The 17,011-nt window shown below is 38.9% G+C and overlaps 1 protein-coding gene across 1 annotated transcript in view; it reads left to right on the top strand.

Moving 5' to 3' along the window:
* Positions 1 to 15,792, top strand: part of LOC103148280 (glypican-1-like) — a 61,373-nt gene extending 45,581 nt beyond the window's left edge. Inside the window, exons 3-10 of the mRNA XM_016679115.1 lie at positions 1,113 to 1,340; positions 2,186 to 2,349; positions 6,619 to 6,784; positions 7,504 to 7,628; positions 9,731 to 9,859; positions 10,108 to 10,241; positions 11,628 to 11,803; positions 13,864 to 15,792. Of these exons, the coding sequence (XP_016534601.1) occupies positions 1,113 to 1,340; positions 2,186 to 2,349; positions 6,619 to 6,784; positions 7,504 to 7,628; positions 9,731 to 9,859; positions 10,108 to 10,241; positions 11,628 to 11,803; positions 13,864 to 14,069 (1,328 nt within the window). The 3' untranslated portion in view covers positions 14,070 to 15,792. The remainder of the gene's footprint in view (positions 1 to 1,112; positions 1,341 to 2,185; positions 2,350 to 6,618; positions 6,785 to 7,503; positions 7,629 to 9,730; positions 9,860 to 10,107; positions 10,242 to 11,627; positions 11,804 to 13,863) is intronic.
* Positions 15,793 to 17,011: the final 1,219 nt, after the last annotated feature.

Genomic DNA, 17,011 nt, shown 5'->3' with positions numbered 1-17,011 from the left:
TAGGTGTAAAACTTTTTGATTCCTGTCAATACTGAAGTAAAACCTCTAGACAAACAGGCTAAATATTACTTTTTATCTTGAGTCTGTTAGAACATCCCAAATATAGCTAGAAAAAAAGCAAAACATAGGAACTTGTCACAAAAAACAGGCTTTTAAAGTCACTTTTTTAAAGAAAAATTTGCTACAACTTATGTTCACTGACATTGTTTTGAGCATGTATGGAAACAAGAGAAATTAGAAATGGGTGCGGGGGGGTTTGTCAATACATTTGTATGCACCAGGGTGCAGACTAACATTAAAATGCAAACTCTAAAAAGAGAAAATATTAATAAAAAATTATCGGCAGGGCTTTGTTTCATCTGAAATAAAACATGAATCACCCACATCTCAGGAGGTTGTCTTTACCAATATTCTGGGGTAAATAAAGAACAGTATTTAGCCACAGTAGGAGTTAAGTTTTTACCTCAAAGCATGGTGAATGCTTAGAAGTAGCAAACGGCAGCTGAGAAGCAATCGTGTTTCTTTTTAATAACGAGTGGGTAAAGCAGAACTGATATATGCTGTCTAACAAGGCCAGTGCTTAAATTATGCTCCACAGATGGGGCAATATGAGCTTAGCATATTAAATCCTTATGTAACGCGGATGCTGAGATTGACTGTAGCTCTTTTAAATGTGGGTGTTATACTGTATTTCTGTTACAGTAAAACTTCACTTCATATGATCCTATTTCTGCAATCAGTGATGTTTTTTTTTTTGTTGTTGTTGTTGTTGTTTTTAATGGATGTTTATTTGTGAGCGCCTCCGAAACTTGTGGCTGAAACTTGCAGCGTTTCGGAAAATTCTTAAATGCAGAAAATAAAAGGTTGTTTTACAGGAGAGATATCATTTCTGCCGTTTTAAAGTGTGAGCATGCCTCCACATAAAATAAGCTATAATAAATAGTCAAATAAGTTTTCTCAGTCAAATAAAATCCCGTCCAATTACTTTATCCATTGTGACGTTTTCTGAGCTAAAACGATTTGCTGAACAAAGTGGCCAACTACAAGGCTACATTTTACGGCAATATACCTACTGTATGTTTTTAAATGTGCCTATTGTTTGTGTTTCTCAGGCTACATGGATGATTTAATGAACAGGTCCATGGTCACCCTTCAGGACACGTTCACTTCAACATGGGGCTTTTTATACACCAGAAATTCCCAGCTCTTTCAGGACCTGTACCAGGATTTGAAGGACTACTACCGGAGTGCCAGTGTCAATCTGGAGGAGGTGCTGAATGAATTCTGGACCAAGCTGCTGGAGAAGCTTTTTTACCAAGCAAATAAGCAGAGTTCAATAGGTATGCTATTTCAGCAAATGAAGTCTTTTCTTGTGTTGTTTCGAAGTTTGTGATGTGGAGTGCTTTGCATATATGAAAGAAGTAGGTCGATCAAGCTGCACTATTCATACAAAGTCCTTTAAAATTTTGTATCATTACCACCAAAAAATGCACCAGACGGCTTAGAGATACAAGTTTAGGTTATAAAACAATATCTCTTCTTATTTGAGAAAGCAATGTTCAATCCATCTTTCAAAGACGGAAGAAGGATGGTACAATCGCAAACCCACATGGGCATGGGAGTCCACCCAAACTGTTGGACTGTAAAAAAAAAAAGGACATTAATCAGAGAAGCTCCACAAATCTGGTCTTTGTAAAAGATTGGCTACAAAATGATTGGTAGAACAAAGCCGCAAGAACTCCTGTTTGTAGTTTACCACAAGCCATAAAGGGAGCACAGCAAATATGAGGAAGAACATCAGATGAGAAAGAGGTACAATGTTTTATATAGTCATGTTTTCTTGAGGGTCCTTGGAAAAAAAAAATACTTCAAATAATTTAATTTTAATCACTTTACAACAGTATGGCACCATGAACTTAAACTGATTGTTTGTTCTTTTTTTCTGGTCGGAAAAACAAAAATATTTCTTATGGTCATGACACAAAACCAAACTATGAACTGGAGCTACAACCGAATAATAAAAATTAAGCAATTTAGCATGTTTATCATTTTGTCTTTTTTAAAGTTATTCCAAGGAGTGCATGAAAAACTAAGATGATGTCAATTTAAATCATCATTCATAATCATTTATTTTACGTCAAGCTCAACGAATACATAAAGTTTTACACATGTTTGCCTGTTACAGACGAGGATTACCAGGAGTGTGTATCAAAGAAAATAGAGACACTTCGACTTTTCGGAGAGGCCCCCCATAAAATGACGATACAAGTCACTCGTACGTTTGTGGCGGCTCGTGCATTCCTCCAGGGACTGCAAACCAGTCGAGAAGTGGTGGGCAAAGTGTTACAGGTAAAACTTCCAGCTCTCAAATCTACAGATCCTACTTTAAAGAGTCCTGTTTTCCACGTCTTGGAAGAATATTTTTACTGCTTTTGAGAAAAAGCAATGTCTGCATGTTTTTTATAACGCTGTGTTTCGTTTGCTAAATTTTTGTGCCATATCTCCTTAGTGATGCTGCTTGCAGCTAAGCTCAAACGGACTCACTCATGCAAGTTTTACCACTCCTTATGAGCAGTATGAAGCTGTCGCAGATTAATGTCGGTAGAAGCCATAGACTCTATAAAATATGTCTTGCAGTGTGGACCATCAGCCCTTGCAACACCAGTTAATGTCAACTCTAAACTGAAAAATGTCTCCCGGGGACGTAGGGAGGGTTAATATGTCCCAAGAGAAATGGTTTTCTCTGCACATAACACAAGAGTAAGGTTAAGATTGGAGCAAGACCAAGAAATCATTTCGTGGGGGGAGCCATTTTTGATGCCGCAGCTAAAATGATCTCTTGTCAGGTACTGGATTAGGAGCGTGGTAAGAGAAGTAACCCGAAGAGGAATGCAGACATGCACTTAGCAAAGAAAGGCATGAATTTAACTCGTATTGTTTGTTGATGAAAAATCACAAAGTAATGTACAAGAAGCATGAAACCAGAAATTCCAAGACAAAAACCAACTGAGACTTCTTATAGGGAATTTTGTCCATTCTTTCAGATTTCTCTCGGAGATTTACAGTATTGCTGGCACAGGAAGAAGGTATTTCCAGTGTAAGCAGCATAATTGAATTATTTATTGGATAACACCGGATCACTTCTTACTTAAAACTCAAAATTAAAACAATAGGACTTAGACTCGTTTCATGACTCGAGTGCCTTGAGGCATGCAAATCAACACGGGATTTTTATGCCTTTGCCTGTGATTTGACTTTACAACTGAAGTTATAAAGACATGTGGGTGTTGAAATGGACAAAACAAATGGACCAAGTCAGGACAGAATTTAAATGTAGCTCTCTCACAGAGGTCTTAAGCAAAACTGACATAAATCAGCAACTTTTCAATGAACGTGTGCATGACTACGAGAAATGACATTGTTGCGAACAAAGTCGGCATATTGCTTGAGGCTGGTTTGATTAGAAAATAAAAGCGTGCAGTAAAAGATGATAGCGTCTCTAAAGGAAAATGAAAATAAAGCTTAATTAAGTGGCAGATGGTAAAAATAAATGTTGATTGACAGAAAACAGATCTGAGCCACAACTTGCGGTCTCTCTTTCCAGTAGCGCATTAATTCCACCCTTCCTTTGCTCTAGGTTATGCCAGCTGCTTTGTCCTTAACTTTCTCTGGACTGTTTTATTCCCTCGGGAAGGGGAATGTTGGAAGTAGGCCATGTGCTGCACAGCTGACTCCGGAGGCAAGCGGTCTAGATCGTCTCGCTCTGTAGCGCAGTGAGAATGGGAAGTTTAGATATCCGTGCTAATTACAGAAGAGAGACAAGTACTGAGAAAGGTATAAATACTGAGCTATGGGCCAGACAGAGGTGGGGTAGGAAGCGTTGTAAGGTTGAAACTGAGACAAGTAAAGTATGTCCCTCTTAAAGATACATTAACATAAACTGGATAGCTTTCAACCACATCTTATGCAGCGTAATCATAGGGAGTATTCAGAAAGAGTCATTTGACAATTGCACCTATGTGCATCACACATGTAAATGGAGAAATGTGTGAAAATTGTGCTCAACTTAGAGGATATTCTACTTTTCTCATTAGAGAATTATCATTCACAGGATAGACAGAGAACTTACACCTTCATTAATTCTAATTTGGTCATAATGTTTGCACTAAAATGATTTTATTGCAACCATTGAACCAGCTATTTATCTTTTAAAATATACATTCAATTGTATTTATTTCCAGGGACTCTTGGGGGATTTTAGACACTGTGGGTAAGTAAATATTTTATGTAGCAACTAGGTTTCGGCCAGCATAATATCGTGACTTCATGGTATTTTGGAAGTGACACAACAATTTTAAAGAGCTAATGACTCAACAATCTTTTGCTTTAATTTGGAACAGCTGGCAAACCATTCCACAGCTTGCCAAATTTAGCTTTGAAATACTGTTACCTTCGGATAAGTGATTCATCGCCCAGTGGAAGTTTTTGCATTAAATTGCATCCTGGCCGAGCACCTCTTTCTGCTCCCCCTCAACTAGTCAAAACAAAGATAATCATCTGAGAATTTGGGACTTGTGTGTAGTTCCACACAACCCATTGCGAAAACACACTGAATGTTTTCCATGACATTTGTTTGTCTTCTTTAACTGAAAAGCGAGACGCTGTTTTTCAGTGCGGAGATACTCGCAAAGAGAGAAATCAGCAATAAGGTAATTTTTTTTTTTTTTTTTTGGCTGAAGTTGGATTTCTTTGGGGCTCGGACCCCAGCAGAAAGACGTCTATGCTAAGAATCGCCACCAGCTTGAACGGACAGCTTAGGGCGAAGATTAGGATCTTCTTCCCTCGGGGCCCTGGTGGTGGAGTGGAGGCCGTAAAGGAGAGGGGCCTGAAAATCCTGGGAGTGTGAGGGTGGAGATGGGGTGGAGACAGGTTGAAGCCGGCCCAGGAAGCAGAAGGATCCATGGATGACAAGGCTTATGAGGGGATTCTTGAGCGTTGATTGGGTGCAGCAGAGACAAAGTAATTGGATGATGCAGGTGAGGCTGGAGAACGTCTCCCGGCTTGAATTTGCACCTCGGATTAATTTCTCCACCAGCTGAGCAATGCACATAAAAATGAGGGGGAAGGGCCAGCACTAGTTAACTTTGTGCACCATAAAGTTAACTAGTGTCCTTGTAGGACAAGAACATTAAATGACACAGAAAATGTTAGTTATTCCATCACTTTTTGTCTTTAAAAAGGACCTTAAGCCATAGTTTGAAATTGCTGCTGCTTAAGATCAGAGCATAACTTGATACTGATAACCAACTCATCAAATACACAGAACAAGTATTTTTAGGAGTATTTATCACAGCTTTGCCATCATTTGTGTTCTAAAGGTCATGTTTAATCCACATTTATGTCAGCAAAAATGATAATAACCTTAGATGACTTCACATTGCTTGTTTCATCCTACCATGTGTCTTTTTGGTATTCTGCCCAGTCATTGCTGTATACTCAACTAACTCTTCTGCTCACTTAAAAGCAATCATCTGACTCATCCCTAGCTAATGAGGGCAACGGTATGGATGGAAAAATGGGGGGAAAAAAGGAGTGAAGGAATGAGGGTGTGACTCATCTGTCATATGAGTTGAAATTGTGTATGGAAATGTGTTCTTTTTTTTTTTTTTCCTTTTCTGTTTCCCTTGCACTTTATGTTGCCTCTCTAGCACAAATGACATGTTACTTCCACTTATTCGGATTTAAGAAAATCTAGATTAATTCCCTAACATGGCAAGTCAATCTTTTTTTTCAGTTACCTTAGTTACTTCTGTGGAAAGTTGACTTAAGCACATTCCATATTTTGCAGAACCATCAAAGCGTCTTTGTCTTTTCTCGCTGTCATGCATTATTGCCCTATTTTTACTCCAGATTTGATCAAATGTGGCTTTAACTGGGACTTTACAACTGGAGGAGGAGTTTCCAGTAAAAGCATCAAGCTGGCCCAGATGTCAGCTTAGAAGAGCTTTGTATGCGTAGCTGGGCTCATTCCACCTCTCTCCTTCTTTCTCCCTCTTGCGCACAGACACACACACTCCATACTTCTTGAGGTTTTGTATGCATAGCTGTACTCTCTTGTGAACAGAGCTTACTGGTATTAACCCAGTTTCACTTTTCACGCACGAAGGCCTCTTCCCCTTTGGGAATGGCCTTGTGGAATAGGAAGAGAAATGCAGGAGGCAGGGAGGACAGAGCGGGGGTCTGAGAACACTTGTATCAATGTCAGGGTCTTTTCATCACATGTAAAAAAGAAAAATACATTTTAACTTTGTGGTTTCCAAGGGAACAGTGCTAAGAAGAAACTACGGTGCAAACTCAAAGTTCGCCACAGGCGGTGACCTCCTACTGTTTTGTGGCTGTTACTGCCTCAGCCAGAAAAAAAAACATACTTTTCATAACCCAATTTTCATTTCTCCAGTAGAATAAAAACGTATCACAAAAAAAAAGAGAGATCAAATGTCCAGGTTCATTAACTTTTGATTTCAGGTTTTCACTTCAGAAAAGCGAGACGTGTTTGACAGAACAGTGTTTTTATTTTTGTCATGATGGGACCAAAGTTTATTTTAGCCTTTGCCACAGGTGCCTCTGAGCCAGAAGTGTGTGGGAGCTATTATGAGGATGACTTACTGTCCCCACTGCCGTGGCATGCCCACTGCTAAACCCTGTGCCAACTACTGCAGCAACGTCATGAAGGGCTGCCTCGCCAACCAGGCTGACCTCCATACAGAGTGGTCACATCTAGCAGGTCAGAGGACACTCACACGTACTCATACACATTGCGAGGATACTGTAAAAGCACACGTGTTCATACCAAAACATTTCTGTGCAAACCTTTTGATTTGGCGTGGAGCGTACGAGTACAGCATCTTTTTACGGCTTGACCCAACCTTTATATGAACAACTTAAGTGTATATTCTGCTGTCAACAAACATCAAAACAAAGTAGAGTTGAGTGAATTCCAGCTGCCACTAAAATCTGATTGGAGATGGATTCAGAAGTCTTAACTTGTACAACATCAACACCATCTTTTAGGGGAATATAGAGAGTCAATGCAACGTCTGAAGTGTTTGGTGCTATAAATGCATAAGACTGGCAAAACAAATCTGTAAAACAATATTATAACATAACTTCTGTTCATTGATTTCCAACATTGTATGAAAGCCATTGAAGTAATGGGACAAAATATCTTTCAATTTAGCCTGTCTCCACTGAATGTCCCATTCTTTTAAAGTTGTCCCATATAACTTTGCAAATCATTAACTAGCAGGTGTGTCATATAATTGCTTACCTTCCGTAGTACGATACTCAAGCACCAAGGATTCAGTTCACCTGCATATCTTCTCATGATGTCGTTTGCTTATTAACACGGTGTGTTAATTAAAGTTGCTGAACAGATGAGCAAAATTTTTAACTAAAAAAACAAGTTATTCTGTCATTGTTTCTTATTTTTTTAATGCTTTACAGATACAATGATTGAGGTGGGAGAGCGCCGCTTGGATGATGTGGAAAGCGTGATCCTTTACCTCCCAAATCAGATATCAGAAGCCATGTTTAGTATGATGGATAACATGGAAACCATCAACAGCAAGGTGAGGTTGCACTTTGATTTACACATGGAGATTTAGCTAGAAAGTTTCTTTTTTTATTACAAATTAAAAAAAAAAAATGATGTACTGATCCATCAAGTATCTCCTGCTTACCCGGGTCTGGGTCGCAGGGACAGCACCATTAGCAAAGGGGCTCAGACTTCCCTCTTCTGTGCCACTTATGCTAGCTCCCGAGAATAACCTTGCAGCAACCCCTTAGCATGACCTGAGGAATGTGGTTGTAAGCCATCTGAAGAGATGAAAAAAACAACAACTGGACTGAACGACCAAACTCCCTGGATCTCTGAGCTGTTGCTCGGAAAAAAAAAAAAAAAAATCTTGTTTACCTTTCAATTCTCAGGACAGAAGCTAAACAGCTTCTCCTGGATCTGAGACTCGACAGACTGCCAAAGTCAAAGAGTAAAATTCAACCAGATATTCAGAGGCATCCTATAGCATGCATAGTAGGGACACTCTCCTTGGTCCTCTTACTTACAAATTGTTAACGCGTCCATGTCTACCGCTCTGCAGGTGTGGTCTCAATTCTCGAGGTGACTATCACCCTTGTGTCTACAAATGGGGACCAACCGACCCCACACACGTAAAATTTGTATCATTTGCCACAGTCCTCTACTTTTGCCTCAGTCCTCGTCGCACAAGGGTTAAAGAGGGATGTCAAAACTGCTGACAAGGAATCGTTTAACTTCTACATTGCAGTGACTTCTGAAGTGGTGATGGAATCACCTTCTCTTGAGTCCTGAGCCCTGCATCCTTCCAGGAGAAAACGTGCCTTGTTTCCACTGAGCAGCGTGGCACTGCTCAGTGTGTTTTGGTTTTTCTATTTAGCCCAATTCCATTGTAAAAACGGCCCATTCAGTCAAACCCGAACCACACCACTCTTGGACCTCCTTTAGTTGTAAGTTCATAGGACAGAGGCCCAGTACGACTCGGTTGGAGCTGCTGGCGTCACACAACATAGTCTGTTGATCTGGAAACAGAAAAACCTGTTTCATAAGACTCCTATTTTCACCTGCAGACTTCTGTGTTGCTGCTGAAAGTAATATTTACTTGAAAAGTAATTTAAAGTTTTCAAAAGCTTTAAAAAATGTCAAGTGTGTTTGCTAAGGATGTAAAAATAGCATCATGGATAAAAAGTCTCCACTGCCTGATGTATATTGAAGTACTGTCTATTATGTCTAGTCTTTCCACAGTCTTTGTTTACATAATACACTGAGCGTCTCTCGCCACATTGACGCTATTGTACTGCTTCTTATATCTAGTTGAAAATGAATGGTTTTGAGTCATGATGCAATCTGCAGGCAAAGCTTTTATTTACAGGCATAATGATGTTTGGGTAGCAGTTCTATGTGGCATTCAACAGCAACTGGCAATAGTACAAAACAAACTGACTGAGCTGTTCAGTGAAGTTGGAAATCCAGGTGGATGGCAGGAGGAGAAATCAAAGCTTCCTCTGTTCAGGTTTCCTAAAAGGGCCAGCCTGGCCTGGGGTGAACTGTGGCCTGGTGGGAGTGTCTCTCACCTGTGTCAACATGGTAACCACACAGTGTGAGCCTTTGATTCTCATCTCTTTATGAAAGTGCTGTGTTTAAAGTTCAGCGACATTCATTCTGGCATGTAGCTTTATCCCAGCAGTAATGTACTGCAGTATCATTGGTAAAAATATATTGGAGCACATGGTTTTTAATACAGTTTTTAAAAACCCTGTTTGAAATAAATCAAATCAAATCAAAGAAATTTTGCTGTGCACGAAGTTTCGGAGATTTTGTTCTCATGTGTCTGTGTTTCAATACATTGTCTAACCTGTGTAATCGATGGAAACAAGTAAGACTCAATTAGCTGTGAGTCAGGCTACGTATGAAAAGCACTGGCTGATTCTTGGGTCATGCAAATAATCAGTGTCATGTGTCATAAAATAAGATTTGTTTCTACTTCTACAAAAAAAAAACAAAAAAAAAACTGTTGCACAATCACTGAGAGCGCTTAATCTCATCAGCCTTTACCCTCTCATTAATTTGTCCCCTTTCTGATGTTTTTCCCCACCCTGTTCTTTTCTTCTTATGTTTTCTTGATTCCACCTCCTCCAGCTGTTCCAGGCATGTGGCAGCCTCAGTGAAGGAGGAGCCACCGGCTCCGGATTTGAAGATATCACCAGTAGAAGAAGGGTCGTAGTCGATGACAGGTTGGGAGGGAGTGTCACCAAAATGGCGAAGTCGGTTAGTATATCTCTAGCTGATTCTAAGCTTCCCTGGCCTGTTCAGATATGCACATCATTGGAAGTTAAACCCCATTTAGCTTGTGTGGACAACTATTCAATGATTAGAAGATGTTAAATATTAGATGGGCGAATCAGTCAGAAAATGCACACTGTTGATGACTAGTGCTGTATTTTCCTCACCCCTTCTATTTTGAGGCTGCTTTGTTACTCTTTCTGTAAATGATCTCATGATAAATTCTGCTCTAGGTGTCTGACGTCAACATGAAGCTGAGAGAAATACGACCATATTGGGTTTCCCTACCAAAAGTCCTTTGCAGTGACAGAGTTGCCAGTGGAACAGGGGCTGAGGACAAGTGCTGGAATGGCATGAATCGTGCCAGGTAATGATGAATGACAAAGGAATTTGTTGTGCGTTTATGTATTTATTTATATTTATTGTTCAGCTTTTTCACAAAAAGTTAATGTTATGGGGATAATTAGATGTAAAACACTGTGCGGTTAGTGATTATTGCCAGCCAGTTTTTTGCCAAAACAAGGAAAATCACTTTAGGAAAAAAAAAGAAAAAAAAAGACATTATATTAGGAAGGTGGTGATATTTGAAAAGAGGTGGGAAGATATTCCACTTTATTTCACTTCATATTTCCTTCAAGCATAAGATGTTTTATTTAGTGAGCTTTTTCTTGCTATTTCTGACTATTTTGATATTTATCAAACCCAAAAGAGAGCAAACACCAAGTATAAATCAACAACTCTTCTCCTTGCATTTGTAAAGTTTAACTGTAAATATTTGTTTTCCAATTGTGTCATGTTTCAATTTTCCCTGTTCTCTACTTCAAGGGTACTCAACAGTCACACAACGTATAGTTGAGCAAATAATTCTCTATGCAGTGTGCACTCTGTGACTTTTATATTTAATTATAACCCTCTTCCTTTTCACTGAAGGATTTTTGAATATTTTCTAGTACAGGCTGTTTTTGTGCTTTTTTTTGTGTTTTCTCTAATTCAGTAAAATTCAAGTTTGAAAATTATTATATTTTTTTGAGTTTGTGTAATGTTAGAAAAATGTAGTTTGTTCATTAAGGAACAAACAAGACAATTTGAGTTTCTTTGAGTGTTTTAATTGCCAACAAGGAAAAGTACACAAAATTGGTATGTCAGTGCACATCTAACAAACAGAAGGATTATTTTTTTCATTCTGAGTCTGTGCAAAGATGCACCAATGGGTGATTTTTGCAGCCTTGAACAAAACACCTGATAGAGGTCAGTTTCTTGCCTCATAGACAGGAAATGATCATGAACAAACATTGTTTTCAACAGATGTCTCTAGCTTGCGTCCACGCTGGGTGAACAGGAGGTTAAAATTGTTCAAATAAAAGCAGAGATTTTCTGGATGCAAACGATGATCAGTTATTCTATCACAGTGACAAAATTTTATAGCTGACTTACGCTATATTCACACAACAGGTGTTAATGCTCATTTCCAATTATTTGCTTAAACTGCAATGACAGTTCTGTGTGAACGGTTTAAGTCCCTAAAGCGACCCGCATGTGCAGAGGAGGAACGCTGACATCACACACGAGCGCATTGTTCATGGAGGCAATAGAGGATGGAGTAGCTTATAGATAGATTTTAAAGCCGGCTGTGTTAAATTGGCCTTAGAGTCACTACAAAGTCATCCAAATAAGCATGTCAAGGTAAAACTGGTAAAGCTGTGCTGTGACCAGTTATTTACCATGACAATCTTGAAATGCTTACGTTTGCCAGGTATCTGCCTGAGGTGATTGGTGATGGCCTTGCCAGTCAGATCAACAACCCTGAAGTGGAGATCGACATCACCAAACCAGACATGAAAATCCGCCAGCAAATAATGCAGCTGAAGATCATGACCCACCGGCTGAAGAATGCGCTTAACGGCCAGGATGTGGATTTTCAAGATACCAGTGAGTAATTTGAAACATAGTTTTTACCGCCCTCTTTTTTTCCATCCATTACCGTCGTCTGGAAACAAGTCTGTCTGACCTATGCTGATCTAAGCAGTTGGGCTTTTTATGTCTTTCCGTCATTTTTTTGGGAAACCTTTCAAAAAAAAAAAGAAAAAAAAACTAAAATTAGAGGGATTGATTCATTTACTTTGATTAATGACTTTCAAAGTGAGTGACATACAAAAAAATTTTGATTCTTTACCATTTACATTTAGCAAATATATTTTCAACTTCAAATTACTAAATGAGTTACATTTTTCAACATGAAATATATATCAATTTGAATTCCAGTGCTTTTAAAAATGACTTGTCAATGATCTTACTAAGAAAGTTTTTAGAAAAGAGCTGAATTTGCTATTGAAATTGAAATATGTAATATTGTGCTATCATCAAGTCATTGCTATGATGTTTGTGTGTAGCCCTTACATAAAGTTTGTTGGTGGGTTGCCTTTAACTCCTAGCGTTTGACTCACAAGTTATTTTCAAACATTTTAATTAGTCATTCTTGTAATTAAGGAAAGCGTTTCGTAGCTTTCTCTCAGCCAGGTGACTGACACTTCACCACAACTTGAGGGGCAGTGCAGACACTGTATAATGTGACCTGCATTATCATATGTCAAGGTGGTTTTCTTACACTGATGCAGAATCATGGACTGGACACAGCATAAAAGGGAAATGACTTATTTGCAAGAGAAAGGTAACATTGCAGAGGTTTCAGGGGCTCTGGCTTCTGGAACCAGCATCTGTAAAACAAGGCAAAGACTGTTAGACGGGCGATAACTTGAAGTAAACACTGAGATTGTGGAACAGCTTACGGTCTTGTGAGGTGACACAGTCATTGGCGGGGGCAGAGATTCAACCTGCGCAGACCTTCGTACAAGTTTAGTCCAGAGCTGCATAGAGCGAGTGGTTTGTGAAGGCGAAGTCTGAGCAGTGGAAGGTTTGGAGAGCGGGCAGGCAGGTAGGTGGTTTCAGGTTGACCGAGGAGGTAGGTGTCTGGAGGAGATTTGACACAAGGAGCTTTGACGAGGTGTTTTGTGAAGTAGCCAGAAATGAGTTCAACCTGGAGAGCACAGAGTAATGAAGCAATAGGCAGGTGCTCAGGACAGGCAGTTTTTTTTTAACTGGAAACTACAGATCGAAGTGCTAGCAGTCAGACCCTGGTGGCTTGATTCTACCCAGAATAGGCAAACTATCGGGTGTCAAATAATCCTTCAACATCTCCTTAAGAAACTCAGCTGGTGATGAGATAATTGCAGCCAGGTGTGTCATCTGCAAAAAGATCCACCTCGCCCAGTCACTGTTGGAAGGAAAAGTCTCACGCGCACACGCACACACGCACAAGCACAAGCATAAACACACAAACTAGGTCCTGGCATAAACAACTGGAGAAAACTTGCACTTTCCCTGACGTCACATTAATAAACTTTAAACCACAGTAACGGAATGACAAAATCTTTGAAGACTTGGAACTCTAAAGTCTTAGTACTTCAGCATACTTTGATATGGGTAACTGGCCCATGTTTGCTCGTCAACACATAAAAACGCTTTGGCTCCTTGGCTTAGGAGAAAATCACATATATTTACTAGGCTACCATCTGTGCATAAAGGTAACACTGTCATTTATCTTATTATTGTGCAAATTTGAAACACAAGGTACTTATGCAACAGTGTCACAGCTGTATAATTATCTTCTCAAATCTTGGTTGATATCCTGCTAATTTTATATCAAGGTAAACTGAAATCATGGTCTCTTAATTTATTTGTAAAGTTGTTAATATTTCCAAGACATATGTTATATGAGACAGCTTTTGTACATTGTTTAACCAGGAAAATCCATAAGGTAGTCTTTTAAAGAATGCACTTGTAGCATCGCAACATTAAGAAAATTAAGTGAAAGATGTCTTCTCCTTTTCTTTGACGTTTTAGAGAGGAGAACTTGATGTAAAGACATATAAAATGCAATTACCACATGCTTAACAGTCACAGAAACACCTTTTTTTTTTTTTTCTTTATAGGTGATGATGTCAGTGGATCAGGAAGTGGCATGTGTGCAGATGACATATGTTCCCGGGGGCCACGCGTTGTTGCCCCAGTGACCGAACCACCCAGAGTCTATGCCTACCCACCAAGGAACAAGGAAGTGAGAGGTTCAGCGTCACAAAGTCTCCCTTCATTCAGCATCCTCTTGCTTTCACTGCTCATCCTGTTGCTGCGGCGATAATTTGTGGGAGAGTTCTTCTTCCTGGGACTGAGTTTGGGACATGAGGGACTGGAGAGTTTTAACAGACAGGGAGGAAACATTAGGGGTTAGTTACTTTGCCAAAAGTAAGCCAATTAATAGAAACGATAGCAAAAATTACTCAAATGGACCTTCTTCAGTTTTAAAACACAATGGAGTCATGAATATTGATCTGTGTTTCTGTTCTTCTCCTGTTCTTTATTTGTCGGTATTCTATGACACTGTTAGAGTTGGTCTTTTGGCATCCTCTAATGGTTTGTTTCTAGTCTTTGGGTTCTCTAAAGTAACATTTTCACCTAAGACATTAAAAGACTGTACAGCTAGCAGTAACTTAGATATTGACATAATGGGAAGAAGAAGACTGGAGCAATGCGGTAGCCCCTACGTGCACATTTGATCTCCACTTTTAATCTGTAGAAATTATTTATTTATTAGAAGTTATCAATAGAGCATTAATTAGACTATTCACATCACTGGTTTAAAAGCCAAAAAAACCCACAAACTAGATATTCAAAAGACATCTTTCAGGAAGGATAATCTGAGCAACATGACCCATTAGACCTGTTGATGCATTAGGCTTTCCAGTGTTATTACATAAAATCTTTTTCTGCGGCGGGATCTGAGCTGGTGCCATCATCAATTTCTGCCCATTTATCTCTAATCTGCAATAAAAGTCGTCATAATATTCACACAGACATGTCCCTTCTACACTGGGGAGAAACGTGTCCCGTCTTCCATTCCAATCCATCCACTCCTCCATTTTGCTCCCAACACATCCGACTCCCACACCACCCAGTGCTACGCTCCTGCTGGCAGCGTAGCATCAAGCTGAGGTTCCGGTTTAAGCGAAAGTGCTCACCTGACCGGACAGAGTCTCAGTTGACAGAGAGTGGAACAGCGTAGTTAGTTAGAAGGCTGCCCTCGTGAGAGAGCAGAAATGTACGCAGAAGCAGAAATACAACTTTCCCGCCCTCACGTTGTTCAGTACTTTTTATTTTTCAACGTTCACGGCAGATCAAAGCCGTTGTACACAGTCAGAATTTTAGTGCTGTGGGCTTTATGTGTGCGTGTAGCAACAATTACCGTCAAGGCAAATCAAGCACATCCTTGAAATTTACTATTGTTTTAATGGCAGACGAAGCAGTGTACATATTTTTTGTTTGTTCTTTTTTTCTTTTTGCTTTCTTGGGGAAAATATCAAACTAATGTATTTCTATCATGATCTGTTTGCCATTTATTTCCATGCAACTTTTCTATTTTTTTTTGTTTGTTTTTTTGCTCATCAAAGACCTATAGAGCTCTCTCCATGCTTCTACATGATGTTGAGGCAAAGATGACAATGACACAGTGCTTTGTTACGTGTCAACCTTCCAGGGAATGTTTTGGGAAAACATTATACCTTTTTCCTGATAAGATGCTTGCTAGGGAGAAACCATGCACCACATTTTAATTCAAAGATGTGTTGCAGCTCTCAGTTCGAATGAATTCACATACAGGATGAGGGACAATGCTTGCATGTATGTATGAGTTCATTGCGTAAATCCGAATGTGTGTACTTGTCTGTGACCGATAAAGCAAAGAGGGGACAAACAAAAGAGCCTGCATAAATCTTGTTTGGATGGCACAGAAAGGAAATCTATTAAAACGTTCTGGTCTATTAAAATGCTCCGGACTAACAATGTCTGACAGAGCGCTGTTAAACTGACAGCAATAGGAGATTAATATAGTCCATTTTTCAAAAATAGCATTTTCAACTACTGCTGTAATAGCTCACATTCTGTATTAATGGCTTCTGTACTGTCAGAATTGCATGTGACAACGAGATTGAAGTAGAGGAATTAAATTGATGTGATTTTTAAAAATCTGTCACTGCTCCAGATGGGACAGTCCGTGGAAGTTTATGTTAAAAAAACAATATTCTCTGTGCGCCAAAATTTTTGGAAATAATCCAACTCCAAAGTGCATTTGTTTCATGTGATAATAGAAAAGTCTCTTATATAGTCTTCTTTCTTTTTCTTTAGAAAAAAAANGTTTATTCAGTTTAGTGGACAGTTACATATAGAGCCAGGCTGGCATTCCTTATTATTAAGGAATAAACGTTCCTTTTAAAACTTTTAAAAACTCAATTTTGCATTTACATCAAAATGTCTTTAAGGAATTGAAATATTGTGTTACAAAAAAGTTTTTTTTTATTTTTTATCATTATTATTTTTATGGGTCACTGCTCTTTGACTTACAATGTCAGTTTTTTTTTTTCTGTTTTGGACACTCTTCTTTTGATTTTTTTTTTCTTTTATTTTTTCCCCAGACAGTTATATAGGCTGTATTTTTATGCCAGTCACGGTCATGAATAATGGTGCTGAACAACCCCTCAAACTAAATTGGCATAGTACCTTATCAAGAATACGTTCAGAGCCTTGAAACTCATTACTGTTCAAGTGAAAATAGCATAGGACTCAGACTTAGCAGTTAGGTGTAAAACTTTTTGATTCCTGTCAATACTGAAGTAAAACCTCTAGACAAACAGGCTAAATATTACTTTTTATCTTGAGTCTGTTAGAACATCCCAAATATAGCTAGAAAAAAAGCAAAACATAGGAACTTGTCACAAAAAACAGGCTTTTAAAGTCACTTTTTTAAAGAAAAATTTGCTACAACTTATGTTCACTGACATTGTTTTGAGCATGTATGGAAACAAGAGAAATTAGAAATGGGTGCGGGGGGGTTTGTCAATACATTTGTATGCACCAGGGTGCAGACTAACATTAAAATGCAAACTCTAAAAAGAGAAAATATTAATAAAAAATTATCGGCAGGGCTTTGTTTCATCTGAAATAAAACATGAATCACCCACATCTCAGGAGGTTGTCTTTACCAATATTCTGGGGTAAATAAAGAACAGTATTTAGCCACAGTAGGAGTTA

This window comes from Poecilia formosa, unplaced genomic scaffold (genome assembly GCF_000485575.1).
Source record: "Poecilia formosa unplaced genomic scaffold, Poecilia_formosa-5.1.2 Scaffold202, whole genome shotgun sequence".
NCBI classification, from domain to species: domain Eukaryota; kingdom Metazoa; phylum Chordata; class Actinopteri; order Cyprinodontiformes; family Poeciliidae; genus Poecilia; species Poecilia formosa.
This window is presented reverse-complemented; position numbering and strand designations above follow the sequence as displayed.